General features: G+C 43.2%; 2 protein-coding genes and 1 long non-coding RNA gene across 10 annotated transcripts in view; 2 read left to right on the plus strand and 1 right to left on the minus strand.

Moving 5' to 3' along the window:
• Positions 1 to 9557, plus strand: part of cacna1ab (calcium channel, voltage-dependent, P/Q type, alpha 1A subunit, b) — an 86788-nt gene extending 77231 nt beyond the window's left edge. For 5 of the 8 annotated variants that reach the window (XM_029850435.1, XM_029850436.1, XM_029850437.1 and 2 more), the window contains 2 exons: positions 305 to 558; positions 1071 to 9557. In XM_029850435.1, coding sequence (XP_029706295.1) covers positions 305 to 558; positions 1071 to 1796 — 980 coding nt within the window. In that variant the 3' untranslated portion in view covers positions 1797 to 9557. The remainder of the gene's footprint in view (positions 1 to 304; positions 559 to 1070) is intronic. The other 3 variants (XM_029850441.1, XM_029850442.1, XM_029850440.1) reach the window with 1 other exon arrangement.
• Positions 9558 to 13555: 3998 nt separating this feature from the next.
• ier2b (immediate early response 2b) lies at positions 13556 to 15031 on the minus strand. Its single transcript, XM_011612737.2, has one exon. The coding sequence runs from the start codon at positions 14814 to 14816 to the stop codon at positions 14289 to 14291; it is 528 nt and encodes a 175-aa protein (XP_011611039.1). The 5' UTR covers positions 14817 to 15031; the 3' UTR covers positions 13556 to 14288.
• A 629-nt stretch (positions 15032 to 15660) lies between these two features.
• On the plus strand, positions 15661 to 17128 carry LOC115253218 (uncharacterized). Its single transcript, XR_003891488.1, has 2 exons — positions 15661 to 15849; positions 16493 to 17128. It is a non-coding gene; the product is annotated as an uncharacterized lncRNA (long non-coding RNA).
• Positions 17129 to 18055: the final 927 nt, after the last annotated feature.

Consider the following 18055-nt stretch of genomic DNA (forward strand, 5'->3'; position numbering starts at 1 on the left):
GAAGCAGTTACTCTTCTGCTTGTTTTTACTTCTTCCAATGGTTTGGAAGTCCCTTCTTTCATCACTCCAAGTGCAAACGTCATGCTGCAGTTAGAAAAAACGAGAATGTTTCAGTGAAAGTCATCTAATCATCTCTAATCTCATTAACTCCACTTGTGTTTGAAGAGACTGAATGGGGATAAATGGGGGTTTTAACGTATTACATGAATTTTGTTCTGTTTTTCAAATGTATCCTGTTCTGTAATAGTTTTACTTTATTCTATCACATTAATTGAAGCAACCTTATTTGCAAATGTTATCTGAGACGTCTCCTCGATAGGCCTGGGCACAGACCTCAGCACCACCACACAGTCAGGTGACGCTCCACCGAAGGATCGCGAACGGGACCGTGGCCGGACCAAGGACCGTCGCCACCACCATCATCACCACCACCACCACAGCTCCATGGACAAGGAACGTTACGGTCCAGATCGTCATGACTACAGCCACAGGCATCCCCATGACCGCCACTGGTCCCGCTCCCCCAGCGAGGGACCCGATGGACGTGGACACCGGCAGGTGGGTTCTAAACCCAGAGCACATTGCGTCTCAGGGGAACCTGAAAGTGGGGCAAATGAACATATGTTAAGATAACATCTCATTTTTGCCTTTATCAACCGTGAGAAGTGTTAACCCAGTTAAGAGTTTGCAACAGGTCGTATACCTACTTATGGAGTTCAACCTCTCTTTTTGTGTTATTCTTTTTTTTTCTTTATCACCGTTTTTCTCCATTTCCATTTTTCTTCAATGTGACACGTGGCTTCTTTGTGTCAATATTTTGCCTCATCACTGTTTTTGAATGACTATCTATCTATCTATCTATCTATCTATCTATCTATCTATCTATCTATCTATCTATCTATCTATCTATCTATCTATCTATCTATCTATCTATCTATCTGTCTATCTGTCTGTCTGTCTCTATATCTTGCTATCTCTCGCCCTATCTCTCTATCACCATTCTGCTCTGGTCTCTGTTGGTCTTGTTGTTGTGGTGCATTTTGATTTTCCTTGTTTACATTTTGCTGTAGGGCAGTAGTTCAGTGAGCGGCAGCCCAGTCCCCTCCACTTCGGGGACCAGCACTCCACGGAGAGGCCGTCGCCAGCTACCCCAGACCCCTGCCGTCCCACGTCCACATGTCACTTACTCCCCTGCTGTCCGAAAGCCCAGCTACGGTCCCCCAGGGCCGGGTCGACTCCGCTCGCCCTCCCCCAGACACTTCTCCCCACCAGACCACGACAGGGGCTACCACCACCGCCCCCCATCACGTCAAGCTTCTCCGCATCATGGGGGGTCCTCATCCCGGCACGGTTCCCCGCGCTCTCCGCGGCACCAATCCCCGCGTTCGCCTCTCCACGGTTCACCAAGGTCCCCTCATCGAGCCCGTTGGAGCGGCCCTCCGCCTGGGGATAGCCTGGAGGGGGATGGACCCTTCTATGAGCGTGACTATGAGTATGAGCGGCATCATGAGCCTCCTGCCTATGAGCAAAGCCTCTCTCATGGTAACCCGCATCCACATGGGAACCCACATCCACACCCACGTTCACCAAGGACTGCCCGCCACGGGCCCCCTCTGCCTCCTCACCCACATCCCCGCAGGGTGCCCAATGGCTACCGCTCATCGTCACCTTCTCCTCATCGCCGGGGACCTCCAGGAGCACCGCCCCACCCTCACCACCGCTCAACCCATGCCAGAGGCCCTCGCAAAGGCCTGCATGAACCTTATAGCGAGACGGATGAGGATGACTGGTGCTAGCAGCCATTGTGGACAAGGGATAAGGGTAATAGAGGAGATGAATAGCAACTACCAGTGTCCTGCTTTTGGAGATGGAGACTTTTAGTAAAGCAGAGATGGTAAAAAAGATGTTTACTACTGAACAACCTCCAAGTCTTTTCTCAGCCTGTAGACTCTATGCGAGAGCTGTGGGCAGAGGGGTAAAGTGTGAATGTGCTAAATATAGTCATTAATAATGTAATGAGAGACTCTGAATGCGTGACACGGGAGCACTGAAAGAGACACTGCAAAGACAACGAAAGCCTTGCAGTTACCTCTGCCTCTCTTGGAGGTCTCAGAATATCAGAATTGTATGCCTGGCCAACAAAGCCAGACAAGTGAAAGGTGTGAGAACTACGGAACAAGGGAGGAGCATGCCAAAACCCTGTGGATTCTTGTATTTATGAGGCCTAAAAGTATTGTCCCAGACTGTTGTGTTGACTGGTTGGTTACCAGCCAGTGTGCTAATGTAAAAGCCAGAGTCCACTATTTTGACTCTACGTTTTCAGAAAAATTAATTTACAAAAAGCCAGGACTCCAAGCCAAGCTATGCCTCCAGGAAAATCAAACTTGAACAGTGAAGAACAAAATGACAATGACAAGATTTTAAAAAAGGGAGAACAATCACTCTGACTTTTTTTTTCCCTTTCCAAGGGACAGAACCAGGAAGCTCCGCCTTTACTGCAAAAACCAGCCAATCACGGTGCTGGCTGATATTTGATGAGATTTATCATCTCTGTTTACTGTTAAAGACTCACCTAATGCTGATGGAATTGGTGTGACATCACTTCCTGTCTGGCTGTGGTTTCAGTAGAATGTGGACTGGGGACAATGGGGAGGGGGAAGTATCCTCAGGTAACTGGAGAAGGAAGTTGGACACTTTGACAAGCCTCCTTCTCCTCTGTTATCCAACCAGTAGTGAGTCAGGATGACCTGACAGGAAATGACATCACACCGCTGAATGGGGCGGAGTAGAGAAAAGGAGGGATGGGGAAAAGACTAATTTCTTCAGTATTTCTTCGTCGATTACTTCTCCTTCTTGTTCTTCGGACATTGGAGCTTGGTTCTTCTGTTGCACTCGCTCAGCCTCCTTTGATCTTTTCTGAGTCCAAAATTTGATGGAAATCTGCATGATTGATTAAATGCATACTAGAGAGAAAGGCTAACTGGTGTGGGTGGGACATGGGGGCTTTATAGGAAACTTTGCATTTAGGTTTACAATAGAAGTTCTCTTCTTTCAGACTATTTCTCTCTCACATACAAGACATTCTTTAGTTTTTACCGAAAACTGTTTCAAGAGTTTTCTTTGTCTTTGGCTAACTCTACAAACAGGAAACATTGCAGATAATGCACTAGAATTTCCTGAGAAACAAGAGGGAGAACAGGTGGAAAGAAGGGAGCTTCTAGCACTCCTGATTTATTATTGTCAACTATGATAGTCTTATAAAAAACAAATTATATTTATGTCAATGCAAAATGACAATGATGATGATAATTGGTGGATTGATTGATAGAACTGTTTCCGTAGATTTGTTGTCATGTTATTTAGAGTTTAAGTATGCTCTGTCCATGTTGTTGACATCTATTATGTTTGCACCCCCCCCAACTGTTTCAGTGAAGTTTACGGGGTTCCTGATGGCCTTTCTGTAAAATCCTTTGGGCACTGAAGGCTTTGGAACAGACACTTAGCAACATTGCGTGTTGTAACGCAACCCAAGAGATACACTCTTCAGAGTGGTAGCGGAGCTTCAGTTCGTGGCTTTTATCCTTAGGATCGTTACTCTCAGCAACCTAAAGGCCTAGAATTTGAGTTTAGAGTCAGTGATGGGTCAGATTCTTAAGATCTCCATGTTTTTAATGTTTTACCGTGCTTGCATTCTTTCACCTGCAGCCAAAAACTTACTTTCCCTTCATCTGTTCTGATTTTGATCACAAGTGATGACAGTAGAAATACAGTATTAATGCCAGTTTAAGGTGGTGCTCCCTTGCGTTGCCACCAGGGGGCAGCACACGTTCTTCCTGTCCTCCCCAATCTCCAGGATAGCACGGCCACGTGACCCCATCCAGGTTTCTAGACCCTGGACAAAATTCTCCCGTATCTTTGTGAGGTATCACTGAACTTCATTCTGAGTTGGAACACTTTGATGTAGCCTTGAAGGCGTCGTCTCTGGCACGTTGTTGGCCCCTATTTCTATTTGTGCCAATGCTGACTTTCCCTCTCAGGTCTGACAGTCACCCGAATCGCCAGTGAGGTTGTAGCAAGGCTGAAACTTCCCCCTGCCAACACCCATCTCAGTATCTACCAACCTGTCTGTGTCTCCATCCAGAGGAGAGCAACGTACAGGATAGAAAATCTTATAAATATTAATTTTCATCCTTTCTTTATGAGGGACAACAGTTATTGAATAGTCATTAACTGTATTTCAGTAAAGATAGATAAATATAGTGGATAAACAACATAAAATATAGACATAATTCAGTAGTAGATTAGAATTCATAGATAATGGCAAAACTAGAGTTTCAGGTGATTCTTTTAACCATTGTTCAGGCTCATGACTACTCCATCAAAAGTGAAGCCCCAGGAGCCGGACGTGAGTCTGGTCCACCTGTTGTGACTCTATGCAGACCTCATTGATGTCCTCAGCATATTATTTCAGTGGACAAAACTGCGACTTTCTGGGACTGTAACAGGTTAATGACGAAGGAACATGTTGACCTGAGAAAATGAGAAGATTGTACCCGCGAGTGCTTCTTGACTTCACACCCTATAATCTTTTTTTTTTAACCACACACAGCACTGTTGTCACCCCCTCCTCCAGAACTTTCTCACCTGTCTCTCAAAGTGGGCTGTCTCTGGATGAAGTAGTTAAGCGTAGCATTGGGACCACGAGGGGAGTGGCTTGATTTTTTTTGAAAGGAGTCGGGGGGCACCCACCTGCAAACCTCTCATCTCCCAATAAGAGGGGAGATGGCGTGCAGGGATGCTTCCCGCATACCCTCTGCAGAGCCTCAGTGCCTTCTGTGTCACATTCTTCACCCTCAGTCGCTCCCATTGGGCCGCCCTCTTACCTTTTGTAGTTGAGCTCAACCATGCTGCGCCTTAGAAAGTCAAGTCCCGCCAGGTCCCACGCTTGCATAGAAATGAGACGATGGGGGAGTTGAGACGAGAACATTTTGACAAGAGAAAGTTTTTGCTGAATCAGAGCTTTTCGAGGTCATGCTGGTCAAGCTATCGCTCTTGGCTTCACTTCCTGCTGGGAGGGGACAGGTCAAGGGTCCAGTTTCAGGCAGTGAGAAGTTTACAGATGTTGCATTGCGGTTTGCTTCACTTCTCAGGTCCTTGTTGAGTAGCTAGATGGGACCATCTCAAGAGAAGGATTTGGCTCAGTGATGGTCAGTTCCAGATCGAGATGTTGTATGGTTGCACCTGGAATGGCGGTAGACGTGTTGACTCCGCCCCTCTCCTTCCACTAATGTGTCCATTATATATACCACGCCATCAGCAGCCTGCTGACAGAACATCTTCAGCCATTTTAGCTCCACAACATTACAACAGCGCTTGTCCAGAATTGTAACAGCAGATCCAAAATGGCCGACACACAACGCTGCTCTTGTGGAGAAGCATGTTGCGTGTGAACAAATCCCATCTTTTGGGGATAAGGTGAATGTTTGAGCCTTTCTTTCTTCGGTTATTTTTGTTTTGCTGGAGTTTAGGGCGGTTTCTTCAGTCATCGCATTGCTCCATATCTGCTTCGTCCAAACCATTTTCTTCATAAGGGGACAATGGATGAAGCAAATGCACCAACCCATCCATTCAGTCTACTGTGAAATTGTACCAGTGGGTCAGACGTGAGGCAACGTGTCGACAAAAACATGAATAAGGGCTCTCTCTGTAAAAAGTAAAAATAAAAAAGACAGTGGGTTCTAATGTATAGTAGTGCTGCCAAAAGTTGTGCTTATGTAGCTGAAGCCACACCGTGGTCCTCCCTCCTTTTGTACAGCACTCAATGTGTGCATGTGTGTGTGTGCGTGTAGGTGGGACGTGGGAGGGGTGGGAGGGTGAAAAGGTAGTAGGAAACGTGATAATGGCATCATGGGGCAGTTGCTTGGGGTAGAATTTAGGAAAGCGAGGGGGAGCAGTCGAAGTCACAGTGATGCCAACACACAATTTCACAAAGGCACTGGACCATTTCCTCACCATCACGCCACCAATTGGTCACATTTGAGGGGGGTGGGGCTATCGCTGCAACAGAGACTGTGTGTGTGTTAGTGTGAGTGTGTGTTTCGAGTCATCCATCATACCTTTTGTAATTAATCAATTAATCAACTCTCTAAGAATTTATTGTAATGTCTTATGAAATAGTTTAAAAGGTGAAAATGAAACATCAGTATTTGTAGTCATTTAAAATTAAATTAAAGTTTAAATATTACAGAAAACTTTAAGAAAATAAAGTGGGAGGCTGAATATAATGATTATTTGATTAATTATTTCTGCAGCTTGTGTGTCTGAGTGAACTTGCATGTTTGTACATTTATGTGTGTTTGTGTGTGTGTGTGCGTGTGTGTGTGTGTGTGTGTGTGTGCATGTGTTGTGTGTGCATGTGTTGTGTGTGCGTGTCCTGACGCCATCAGCTACAGTAGGTAACCCTGAGTGCCTTACACTGTACAGGACACGAAGATGACCTCTCCCTCTGAGACAATCAGAGCGCGCACACATTGACCATCATCATCATCATCATCATCATCATCATCTCCATCACCCACGCCTCCTTCCTCACCCACTTCCTCTGGTTGGTTGACAGTGGAAGGCGATTGGTAGCTACTCGTGTCATTTTCACTCACCTGTTGTCTTCTGTTGTACATTATGGCTCTGTCATTGTGTATATGACCCATAAACTTTCTGGAAAAAACTCCTCTTGTTCACATCATTTTTCCACTCTCCTCATTGCGCTTGTACCCCCAACTGTGACCACTAAGTAGCGCTGTTTAACGTCACACCATTAACGTTGTGTCAGTTGAACGAGTTCATGCTTGTGTGGGTGTTCGTCTGTGATCGTCTGGTATAGAGCGTGTGCGTGTCCTTTGTCTCCTATAGGAAATTTACTCATTTGTGCACATTTGGTCAGATTATTCCCCAAAATTAATTGTCCTCCCATTACTCATTCTGGAGCATTTTAATAGGGAAGAACACATTTAAAAGGTGTTGTTTTGGTCTATATATTAAATTTATCTGTTGGTGATTTAGGCTTGAAAAATGTGACAAGAAAAAAAATGATAGATTTTTAATGGTTGATCCCTTGCAATGGTGCTGCAAAACTTTCAAATATTGAATACATTCAGCATTTTGTGCTAATTCACTGGGTAATCCGGGTTAGTTGGAATATGAAGGGAGAATTTAAATTATAACAATGTCAGAGCATTTAAAAACTAGTCATTATTCTACTTATTAGCTGAAATGGGCCTTTATTTTAGAGGAAGTGCGTCCGTAAGTTTCGATACATTTTGCCAAATCAAACCCTAAATCGGCTTCTCGCCACTAGATGTCACTAAATCCTCCACATTCATCGATTTTGACTGTTTCAAGCACCTGATCCATAAGTACAGGCTCAGTGTTTCTGTGTTGATTTACAGTAAATGGATCGTGTCTCCTGTTGTAGCCATGGCAACCCTCAAGGTCCCTCTCTCTGTTTCCGTCTCCCTTCATTTGTTCCATCATCATCATCATCATCATCATCATCATCATCATCATCATCAACAACAACAACGTCTTTAGAGACCAAAGATCTGTCGACGTCAGCGTCTCTGGAGCTGCAGGCAGATCAGCCCCAAAACATTTCAGCACATGTGACGAAGCAGGAGAATAGTTTGAGATCAGATTTTTGGATTTGTGAGCAAAGATTGGACATTCTGTCAACACTGGCTGAGCAACATTTCCATCTCTTCTCTGGTGTCCACAAAGATGTTCAGTTAAAGAGACTTTTGGTGGCATCACAAGTCTTTGCTCGCATGAGATGGAATGTTTTGGGCACTAAAACATCCCTCCAATCAGTGCAAACCATCCACTGCTCGACCCAGTAGAACCAGAACCAGTGCCACAGTAGAAAAACCATCCAGGATTCACTTAAGACGAGGAAAAAGAGTTTAAAAAAAAACAAAAAAACTTACATGGCAGTTCAAGATAAAAGAGAAGTATTTAATTACAGATTTGCATGTGCAATGTGCATGCCATTATGTGGGGTAACAAGTCAACTTCAGGAATTTAAAAAAATAAATATAATGAAAAAAAAAGTATATATGTAAAAATATATATAGAGATAGATGTTTTTAAGAGCAACGTGTTTCCTTTTTTCTTCTATTTTTAAGAGCAAAAAATTAATAAAAAACGAATAAAAAGTAAATCTTCATTTAAAATGGAAATGACTTTGGTGATGAAATCAAAGAATGTTTGTTTGTTATACTTGCCAGTTATTTCACGGGGGATACCACGGGGGAACAAGGATAGGTTACACTTAAACGTTACCAAAAAAAAAGGGGGGGGGGGGAGAAATGTTTAAAAGCGGGGAGATAGAACACAAAAACCTTTTCCTGGATGATGAAAAACAATTCCTTTGAGAGTAAGGAGCTGCCTGAATCTGAATCTGATCATGTTATTCCCGTTTCCGGCTATGAAATCCCTTCTCTCTCTGTGTCTGACCATCTCTTCTTTCTCTATCTATCTCTGCTGTTTCTACCAGTGCATTTTGTAATTTCAAACAGAACTCTTCCTAAAGAACCTGAATAAACCAGAGAGAATGCATTCTAACCATTCCTCCGTGTGCTTTCTTCATTCATTCCGGTGGAGAATGCGTCATTTTTAGATGCAGTTGTTCATTTTCTCCTAAAGGGGCAGAATTTCACTGGTTAAGAACGAGGAAGCTCAAATGGAAAATATCCCGCTTTTCAGCACTCATTTAAGCGTCACACAGGGAAAACTTGACTCAGGAGAATTTAGGATGACCCTGAATACCAGCTTTGAATGTGTGCAGCACCTTTGCTGCTTTGTGTTGAACAGTTCAAATCAGCACACTAATCCCAGTAGACAGCCCAGTAGTCAGTAATCGTTAGCCAGTGTTTCTCAGGTTCCACATGTTTCACAGGTATCACATTGTTATTTCTTTTGAAGTAATAATAATGTTTTAAAATATTTAAGTTCAATCATTCTGAAATGTAACAGTAAAAACCAATGTCCCCTTTGTGTTTATTGGCAGCATGCCTGATTTACTGTGTGGCTCTACTCAAGCTAAGAGACATTAAAGTGCTCGGCACGTGCCAACATCTCTATAATCTATATTCTTCCTCAGTTTAATCCTCTGTTGTGCGCTGAGATCTGCTCACAAACAAAACAGGGATCATGTTACCCATCAGGAGTCAGACTACTTGGAGAAGGCAGGAAATAGTGAACCATAGTGAGGAGCAAATAATGTAACATCAGAGGAATGTGGCAGAAATTATTTGGGAAATTTGGAATATTGCAGTTTAAAAATTTATTTCATCACAAATTTAACCCCTAAAGACAGAATTAATCTGCTCCAAACACACATTATTCCTACCAGTTTTAATGCCAATATTCTAAAAGATGCTGACAGATGATTTGTTAGATTCAGTCCTTCCCATCAAAGTACAAAAGAAATGTTAGTGCAGCGCCTTTGAGCTGAATCCTCCCAGAAGAGAAGAAAATTAAAGACACAATGCAGCAAAAAAAAACAACCACCTCCTCAGTCTGGCTCCATCCTCCTCCCTGTCTACGTCTGTGGCTGCGTCACACACACACATCCTGCACTTCCCCCTCTCTGCTTTTACGTTTTATTGACATCCTTCCTCTCTTTGAACAGCTGCTCTTCCTCCTTACTGGTCTGCACATCCATATATCTGTCTGTCTGTCTCATACCTCCCTCCCTCCCTACACACACACACACACACACAGACAACACATACACACGGGGTGATATTCTGAATTGGATCCAAACACAGTAAAACATGTGTCTTGATATGATTTTTGTAATGCAATGTAATTATTTTTGGGCTTTAAATTACATTTAAAAGCATTACCTCTGTTTTTTAGACTGCCTATTGCATCATGAGCACACACACACACACACACACACACACGCACAAACACCCCTACGGTGCCAGATGCGTGAGAGGGATCTGCTCTCTTGTATCCAGCCTTAAAATAGACTCCACCTACACTTTCTGTAGCCTGCGTATCACTTCCTGTCTATGCAGTGCCCCCCCCTCCACACACACACACAAACACACACACAGATTCACATTTAGACAATCCTCTACTGTAAGGAAACACCTAGCACAATGTCATTATAAGACATGAGGTCATGTGGTCACAGCCTGTTGGCTTGTGATCCTCTAGTGATCACACACACAAGCACACACAATAATGACTTCCGTTAATTTACAAAGAAGCACAAAGATTCTTCTGCCTCCCCTAATCACATGTGCAACAGACTTCCTGTTACTAAGGAACACACACTCGGAGACCCCTGAGGCCAGCAGGGAATGATTCGGATTGGCTCCTCATTAATCTTATGAATTATCAGGTTTAAATTCGTACATAAATGTGTGGAATGGGAATGAAACGTGGCCAGTACATCTAGAACCCGTCTGACTGGCCACTCAGGGGTTCTGACTTGGCCAGGTCAACACGAGCATGCTGTCTGTGCGCAGATGCTTCTGTTCTGCCTGTCTTTTTTTAGTTGTGCGCTGTTTGACGTCACCACGCCTGGTCGGCCTCTGCGCTCTGCATCTTAATCAGGCTGCCACTCGTTCCTGCTGCACTGGAATCCTTCAGCCCGCATTTCTACACACTCAGCTGCATATTCAGAAAATATAGAGCAGAATATGTATACATATTACATTAGTTTACAATGTCAGTGGGTTTAGAGTTGTTTAAATGTATTAAATTTGAGAGTATGAATATTGTAAGCTTTGATTCAGGGTGTCAGAACATTTTGGGTCACAATAATATAGCGCCAGGTGGAGGAGGTGTTTTCAGGAGCACCCCAGCGACCGAAACTCGCCCCACTGGGTGAGGAAGGTCGGACCGATTGTAACTGGGTGGCAGAAGGCACAACAGTCAGACCAGACAACAGTCAGACTTGATTTTGCTGATTACAGTTATGTCGCTCATCCGTCCTTCTCTTCATGGGATGAATAATAACACTGTGAGCTAAAAAAAAAAAAAAGAAAGAAAGAAAGAAAGAAAGAAAGAAAGAAAGAAAGAAAGAAAGAAAGAAAGAAAGAAAGAAAGAAAGAAAGAAAGAAAGAAAGAAAGAAAGAAAGCTTCATACTCTTAAAGGTGGGTGAGTTTGATTCCTAAACCTGTTTATGCTCTTTGATTCGAGCACCGCTGTACTCTCCAAGGACAGGTTATGTCCATTAGAGGCTGTGGAGAACATTGTGTACAGCAGCGCTGTTGTGCCGTCGGGCTGCTGCCGTCGGACAATGAACGCTGCTCAGCACTTAAAGGGACAGTCCAGGCCACACTAGACACATCTGTCCTCTGTTGGGGGGTTTTGAGATGGAAAATCTTTCTGATTAAGTAATAGTTCTCACATGAACTGTGAATTATTATCAGGATTAACATAACCAATCACCCAACTGAACTGAAGAAGCCTTCTGGATAGAAGGCGAAACGTCTTCAAGAGAAGAAACCCAGTCCAGTTGACAGAGAAAACTACCTTGGATACAATGACCTGGATGACTGAGAATTTACGCAGACATAACCAATCACCTTGAAATATTGAAAAGATGGAATCTGCTATGTTTTTTAATGCATTTGTGGCAACGTGTTTTGCAATATTTGCATTTTGACTTTAATGAACTGAAAAAAAGATTGATATTTTTGCCCCTTTCAATGCTGAGACAGTGACACAGACGAATAGAGAAATGCAGTCGACTTGGACATTTTAAACCTTTTAGCCACAGCCCACTAAGATGCTAGCATTTTTGCATCAACATGTGGTTGGGAATCTGAAGAAGGGAAGCTCCACCTGATTGGCTTAATGATCTGCGCTCACTGTGGCATTTACCCGGCATGGGTTCATTCACGTCAGACCTTTTTTTGTGTGTGTGTTAATCGCACAATGACTAATGGCTGGATGTGTAACCGTGGTGACTCCGATTTCTGCCACTCTGGACACGCGTTTTCTCCTCTGCGGGAGGAAGATGTGGCTCATTTGGTGTGGGCTGGTTCTGTTTAAACTAAGGCTCCCGCCACCTTCATATGATGGCACACCTTCAACACGATGTCATGAAAATGAGTCTCTGATTGTCAACATAATAAACAGCATTATGGCCTGAAGATGAATTATCGTTTCTGCTTAAAGAATTATTAATCTGCCATATTAAAACTGAACTCCCTTTTTGACCCAGAATCCCCCACCCCCCATGCGAAGACAGTGACGTGGGGCAGATCATGCAAATAGATGTGCGAACACGATAGAGATTAATTTTGAAAGTCACACTTTTTTTTCTGCCTTTGGAGATATAAGAGATAATCATTCATCTCCCTTCCTTTTAAAAAAAGAATAAAGAAATAAATTTGAAAGAGAAGAGTGTAATTTGTATGGTTTTATAGGCATTTTGCTCCACGGTGTCATAGTTTTAGGTTTCTTTTTCAACAATATTTAAAAACATTTATTGCACTAATATTGATAGCTGTGACTTCCCCACTGGCTGACATGACATAATCTTTGCTTTCTGTGAGGTTCTGGGTACTTTTAAACTTGTTTGACGGGACTTTTGACTGTTTTCTCTGATGACATCATGGTGAGTGTCACATGACTCAAAAACTTCCTGCTTTGAATGTGTGTCGCTTGGCTAAAGAAGCAGGAAATGCATTACATTAAAAGATCATACTACACAAATAAATGGGACAGGATAGTTTTTTTGTGACAAACTCTCACTTCCCGACTGTTGGACAGGACAGTTTCATTAAACCTTTTGATCTCTTTTGGTTACGATTAAATATCAGTAGGTTTTTAATTTAAAAAAAAAAGAAAAAAGGAAGAAGTGAAGATGAAAAAGTGAAACCCTCAAGACCAGCTCATAAGATTCATCATCGCGTCATCATTTCCTGTCAGGAAGCTGCTCCTGCAACTGATGATGATGATGATGATGATGATGGTGGTGGTGGTGGTGGTGGAGACACCCTCCTGGGGCTTTAAATGCTACCGGCTGGTCTTTATTTGTCCCTGTGATGTTACATAATTCTTTTCTTAACCTTCTACTGAAACAGTGTCAGGATGTCTCAGCTGGGAGTCAAAGAAGGAAGGACACAAATCACAGTTTCGACGCAATCCACAGGAAGTAGATGAAAACTGGTGTGTGTGTTTCTACTCATGTGTGTGGGTTTGAATCTATGTCTTAGCATAAGCATGAGATTAGTGGCAGCTCGCCAGACTGGTGCTGGGTTGTACCAACCTCCCCCAAGAACTGACCTCGTGAACGTGGCCTAATATAGAGAAACAGCAGTGTTGCAGACACATGTTCAACTCTAATATGTTAAAGAAAAGAGATAAAAATGGACTTCAACCATTGTACAAGTATACGGTTGAGTAAACGTATTTAAGAAGAGATATAATAAAAATCAACGGATTTTAAAATATAGTACAGAAGGTTAGATGTTTGTAGCTCAAAATAACTGGAAGTGAACATAGGAAGAGAAGAAAGAGATCACAACCAAGCACCATTAAATATGTTTATTTTAAAAAAAATACACAATATTTTAAAAAGCAGCAGGTCACATTTTTTCACAGGTTAGAAATGAATGATGACCTTCTAACATAAAAACAGTTTGAAACACTGTTGTCGCTGTTATCAGAGCACCATGTCAACATATGGGACAGACCCAATGCAGTAGTACTGATTTGTCAAAGTCCGCAACAGCAGCATTGTGTGTGTTTGTGAGTGTGTCATTCCACAACTGACCAATAATCAAGTGGTGAGGTCCCCACAAGAACCGCAAATATTACAACGGGGAGAATTTTTCCACTTGCAGAGACATTTCAGACTGATATCCCGGTTTAAAGGCAGGAAACTCCCCGGAACATCAGCTATACGTGTGCGCGTGTGTGTATGCGGTCGCCGCTTCTCGTGACTCACATCGTTCAGTGCTGATTCACGGACACACACTTTGAGTCAGCGGTTTGTGTTCGAACTCATTCTGAGTGAAGGTGAATCACCGGGAAAATGAAACGTTCCGTCTCTTCCTCAAACTTTGCCGCCTGACAGTTTCTTCTCCTTCTCTGCGTCTCCGTCTGGGCTCATCTGGCCCGCATGATCGGCCGGTAAGCGCGCACCCTGGTGCCGGGACCCTCAATGTAGGTCACCTGCTCGGTGCGTCAGGGATCAAACATCCCTTGCGGGTTAGGTTCCGCTCCAACGTCCCATTGGAGGCTATTTCTAACCTCCATCTGTTCAGAAGGCAGGTATAACCCGATTTAAAGACAAGGCGGTTAGGGAGTCCGCGGCGCGACAGCTGCCCACCGGGGTCGCATACCTCTCCTCCCCGGGCTCCAGCCTCGCCCTTTTGCTGGGAAGGAAGTCCGGCGCCACCGAAGTCTTACCCCGGCGTTTCCTGGAGTGCCTCGATGGACTCAAATTCTCTTTGTCCTCATTGACTTCATCGTCCAGCCTATCGTTAATTGGCTCGGTGGCACAGGGCTCCGACTGGGGCTCGACATGGGGCGCAGGCTCGGTTTGTTCCGCTGGGTTGGAGCCGGTGTCCATGGGCTCCTCTGGCGCTTGGTGCGCGCCGCTGGTCCCCTCGTTTTCTCGGGAAGAGTGATAGATATCCCGGGCACTTCGCATAACCATAGACAGGAGAAGGCTCCGATGAAGCCTCAGCCCTCCTCGCTGGGTCCTTGAGGCGTACAACTTGCTGATCGACACTGCCAGGATTCGTCTGGCTTCGGCGTTGATGTCCATCGCTGTTGTGGCGCTCATTTTCTTCGTGCGTAATAATGCGTTTTGGCACAGTGAGTGAAGGCTCCACAAGTAGACGAACTCCGGACTTTTCTGTCCTGGCTGGACTTCTGGCTGTGGTCGAATCGGCAGCTGCACTCAGAAATGAGAGCGTGCGACGAGCGGGGCGGCGTTTTATTTCCTCTTTGACGTAATGTGGACTTCATTCCTCAGTTAGCGACAAGCAGGCGCCGCCCACACCTGCTGCACCCCTCCCCCTCCACACACACACACACACACACACACACACACACACACACACACACACACACACACACACACGCACGCACGCACGTACACAAACACACAGATAAAACACCATCTGTTCTTTTTTTTCTGTATTAACTCTTTCTTAATATTTCTGCATTAAGCGACTTATTGAACTCAACATAAATGTTATTGATAATAATTAATATTTGGGTTTTGATGTGACGTAAGCTATACCTGCTACCTGAATAAGTTAGAAAACAATTTATTAAGAGAAACCTGTAGACGGAATTTAAATATTTCATATGGTTTCAAAGCTGAAAGTTAGGTTTCGCATCAATATCAAGTGGGCAATATTGTTTTTATTATAAGGAGTTAAGTTAAGTAATTATAAGTGGGTTAGTCTTCCAGGAAGGATCTCCACAACGAGAACGGGAAGTTGTTCTGTCTGAGGAAGTTAAAATGGTCCATTTACAAAGAAAGTAAGCTCACATCACACCGTGTTTACATTCTGGTCAGAAAAAAAAACGCTTCAAAGAATTTACGTAGGAGAAGCAAGAGTCTCCTATTTCACTGGACAACGTCACAGGCTGTGCCTCCATATATGGTCTATCCGGTAGTAAATTCCCGTGGGGACGCGCAGTGTGGAAAAGCCATGACGCGAACGCGCATCCGCAGGCCCCTCCCCGCCTGCTGAGTTCACGCAGCTGTTACGTCACTCGTGCACCATATATGGAAGCGTCAGCAATGTAAATTACCGACTGATGCGGATGTTGAAATGCAGACGACTGTACGTCCAGTTACCCAGGTGATACCTTCACTAACTGTTGGAAAACGCTCCATATGTGTGCAGACAATTTATTTTTCTTTGAAAGTTATATTTAAAGTTAAGAAATCGATATGTGTAATCAGCTGCAATGCTATGTACCCGTCTTCACTTAACTGTTATCAGTATATCCAGTAGTTTAGATGCAGAACAACAAATCCAGTTTGTTTTTAGTTATGGGACGTTTTTCAACTGTCTTATAATTTATTAGAGGATCTTTTCAATCGTACATTAACTCATTTTTTAACACTTGTTCCAATAAAAGCCAAGATACAGTTACACTCTGTATCCAAACTGTGTATAATAATTATTTTAGAGTTCTAAACACAGACATTGTGGCTCTTTTGTAGGGCTATTACAACAAGCCCTTTGGTGAGGTTAGTTATAATAAACTCCCAGTTATAGTACAGCCATTTTTGTCAGCTACACCATGTTTTAATACTGATTTATTTCTACTTGTTTTTATGTTAATCTCAGGCAAGCTTATTGTTTGCTTCAGTATAAAATTACAACAAATTTTAGACAAAAAAAAGTCTCTTGCTTTGTACCATAAAGTGTTTTTCTTACCAGAGTGACTCTTCTGTCACTGGATAACTGACAGAGGGCAAATTACACTTGTTATCAGGAAGACCGGCTGTCCCTCCTCTGAGCTGTGTGATGCTGTCAAAACATGCGAGCTGTAACCATGGAAACCTCTCCCATTGCTCCCCACAACATGAACATGGCTTCAGAAACACTGTGAAGAATGCAGAATGTATTTTAATGGGAGTTAAGCTACCCGGCTAACTCAATCACAGACTGCTGTATGTAGGCCCTACGCTAAAATCATTACACATTATTGTCCAAATGGAGCTTTTGAGTTTGTTTCAAGTTTTAATGTGCATGTTTTCAAGTCAAACAACTCTGAAGCAACATGCAGCCATCTCAGGTCTGTGCTGAGTTTGTCTCTATGGTGACTCAGTGTTATGTGTTATGTGTTATATGATAGTACTTACACTGCATCTGCCCCAAGGCCAAATGGGTGTGTGTGTGTGTGTGTGTTTGTGTGTGTGTGTGTGTGTGGGTGTGAGAGAGGGAGAGAGAGAGAGAGAGAGAGAGAGAGAGAGAGAGAAGGGTGGGACCTGCAATTTGCATTATTTCCCTCTGCAGTAACACTGTTTAGTCGGGCTGCAGAATGACCTACTTGCTAAAATATGACCTTTCACATTGATAAATTGTGGCAACTGTTGACAAAGTAAACAATAAACAGTGTCAAGATTGATTAAAAGATTTAGATTTTTTTTCATATTGTATGTGGTGTGTGTAATAACATAAACCTATATTCGTAATAATTTCTAATAAACTAATGATGTAAGGCGATATCAGTTGAAGGTAAACTGCTGTGAATTGGTTCTGGTCGCCTGTCCCTGCAAGAATTCTTGCGAATTACGTCCATGATGTAAAACCTCTACCAGCAGATTGAGGGCTTACTCAGGATTTTCCATTGTGTTTTTTCTTTTCAGTGCACCAAATGGGGATCTGAATTTGCCTAAATTTAAAAAAAGGTCAACCCTTTCTGGAGCACTGAAGGCATGATGATGCAATGGATGACGATTTCTATTTATAGACTGTGTTTGCCTCTGAAGGCCTCTCTGGCTAGGTTAACTTTCATTGTGCTACTGCTTCACCCTCTTTAAAAATGACTACATTTTCCCAATGAGGCGGTCAGAGAAGAGCAGATATCCAAGATAAAACCACCTTTCCATTTTAGATGTTTTTTATTAAGCTTTCACATGATCATATTGTGTGTGTGATTGTGTTCTTTTCTCCAAATATTTCAAGTTTGATTTGTAGAGATACTGGTTTTCAATTTATTTTCATTTCATGTTAGACAAATTGTAATTCTTGAAGAGAATTAGTAGAGGGCAACAAAAACAGCAAAAGGATAAAGATAAACATTGGATCCCCCTTTCATCCATTCATTGTTAAAGCATTATTTTTAAAAAAAATTTCCCCAGAACTGATCTATTGACTTTAGACAGGCAGAGTAATGTGTTGAGTGTGTGAACATGGATGTTTGTACTGTGACTGACTGTGAATTTTCTCAGGACAGGAAGGGAGGAGGAGTGAAGAAGGTGAAGAGGGCGGGGGAGGGACAGGAAGGCAGGAAGGAATTGCAATGGACGGGTGGGTAAGGTTGAGAGAAACC

Source organism: Takifugu rubripes, chromosome 17, assembly GCF_901000725.2.
Source record: "Takifugu rubripes chromosome 17, fTakRub1.2, whole genome shotgun sequence".
In the NCBI taxonomy this organism is placed as follows: Eukaryota; Metazoa; Chordata; class Actinopteri; order Tetraodontiformes; family Tetraodontidae; genus Takifugu; species Takifugu rubripes.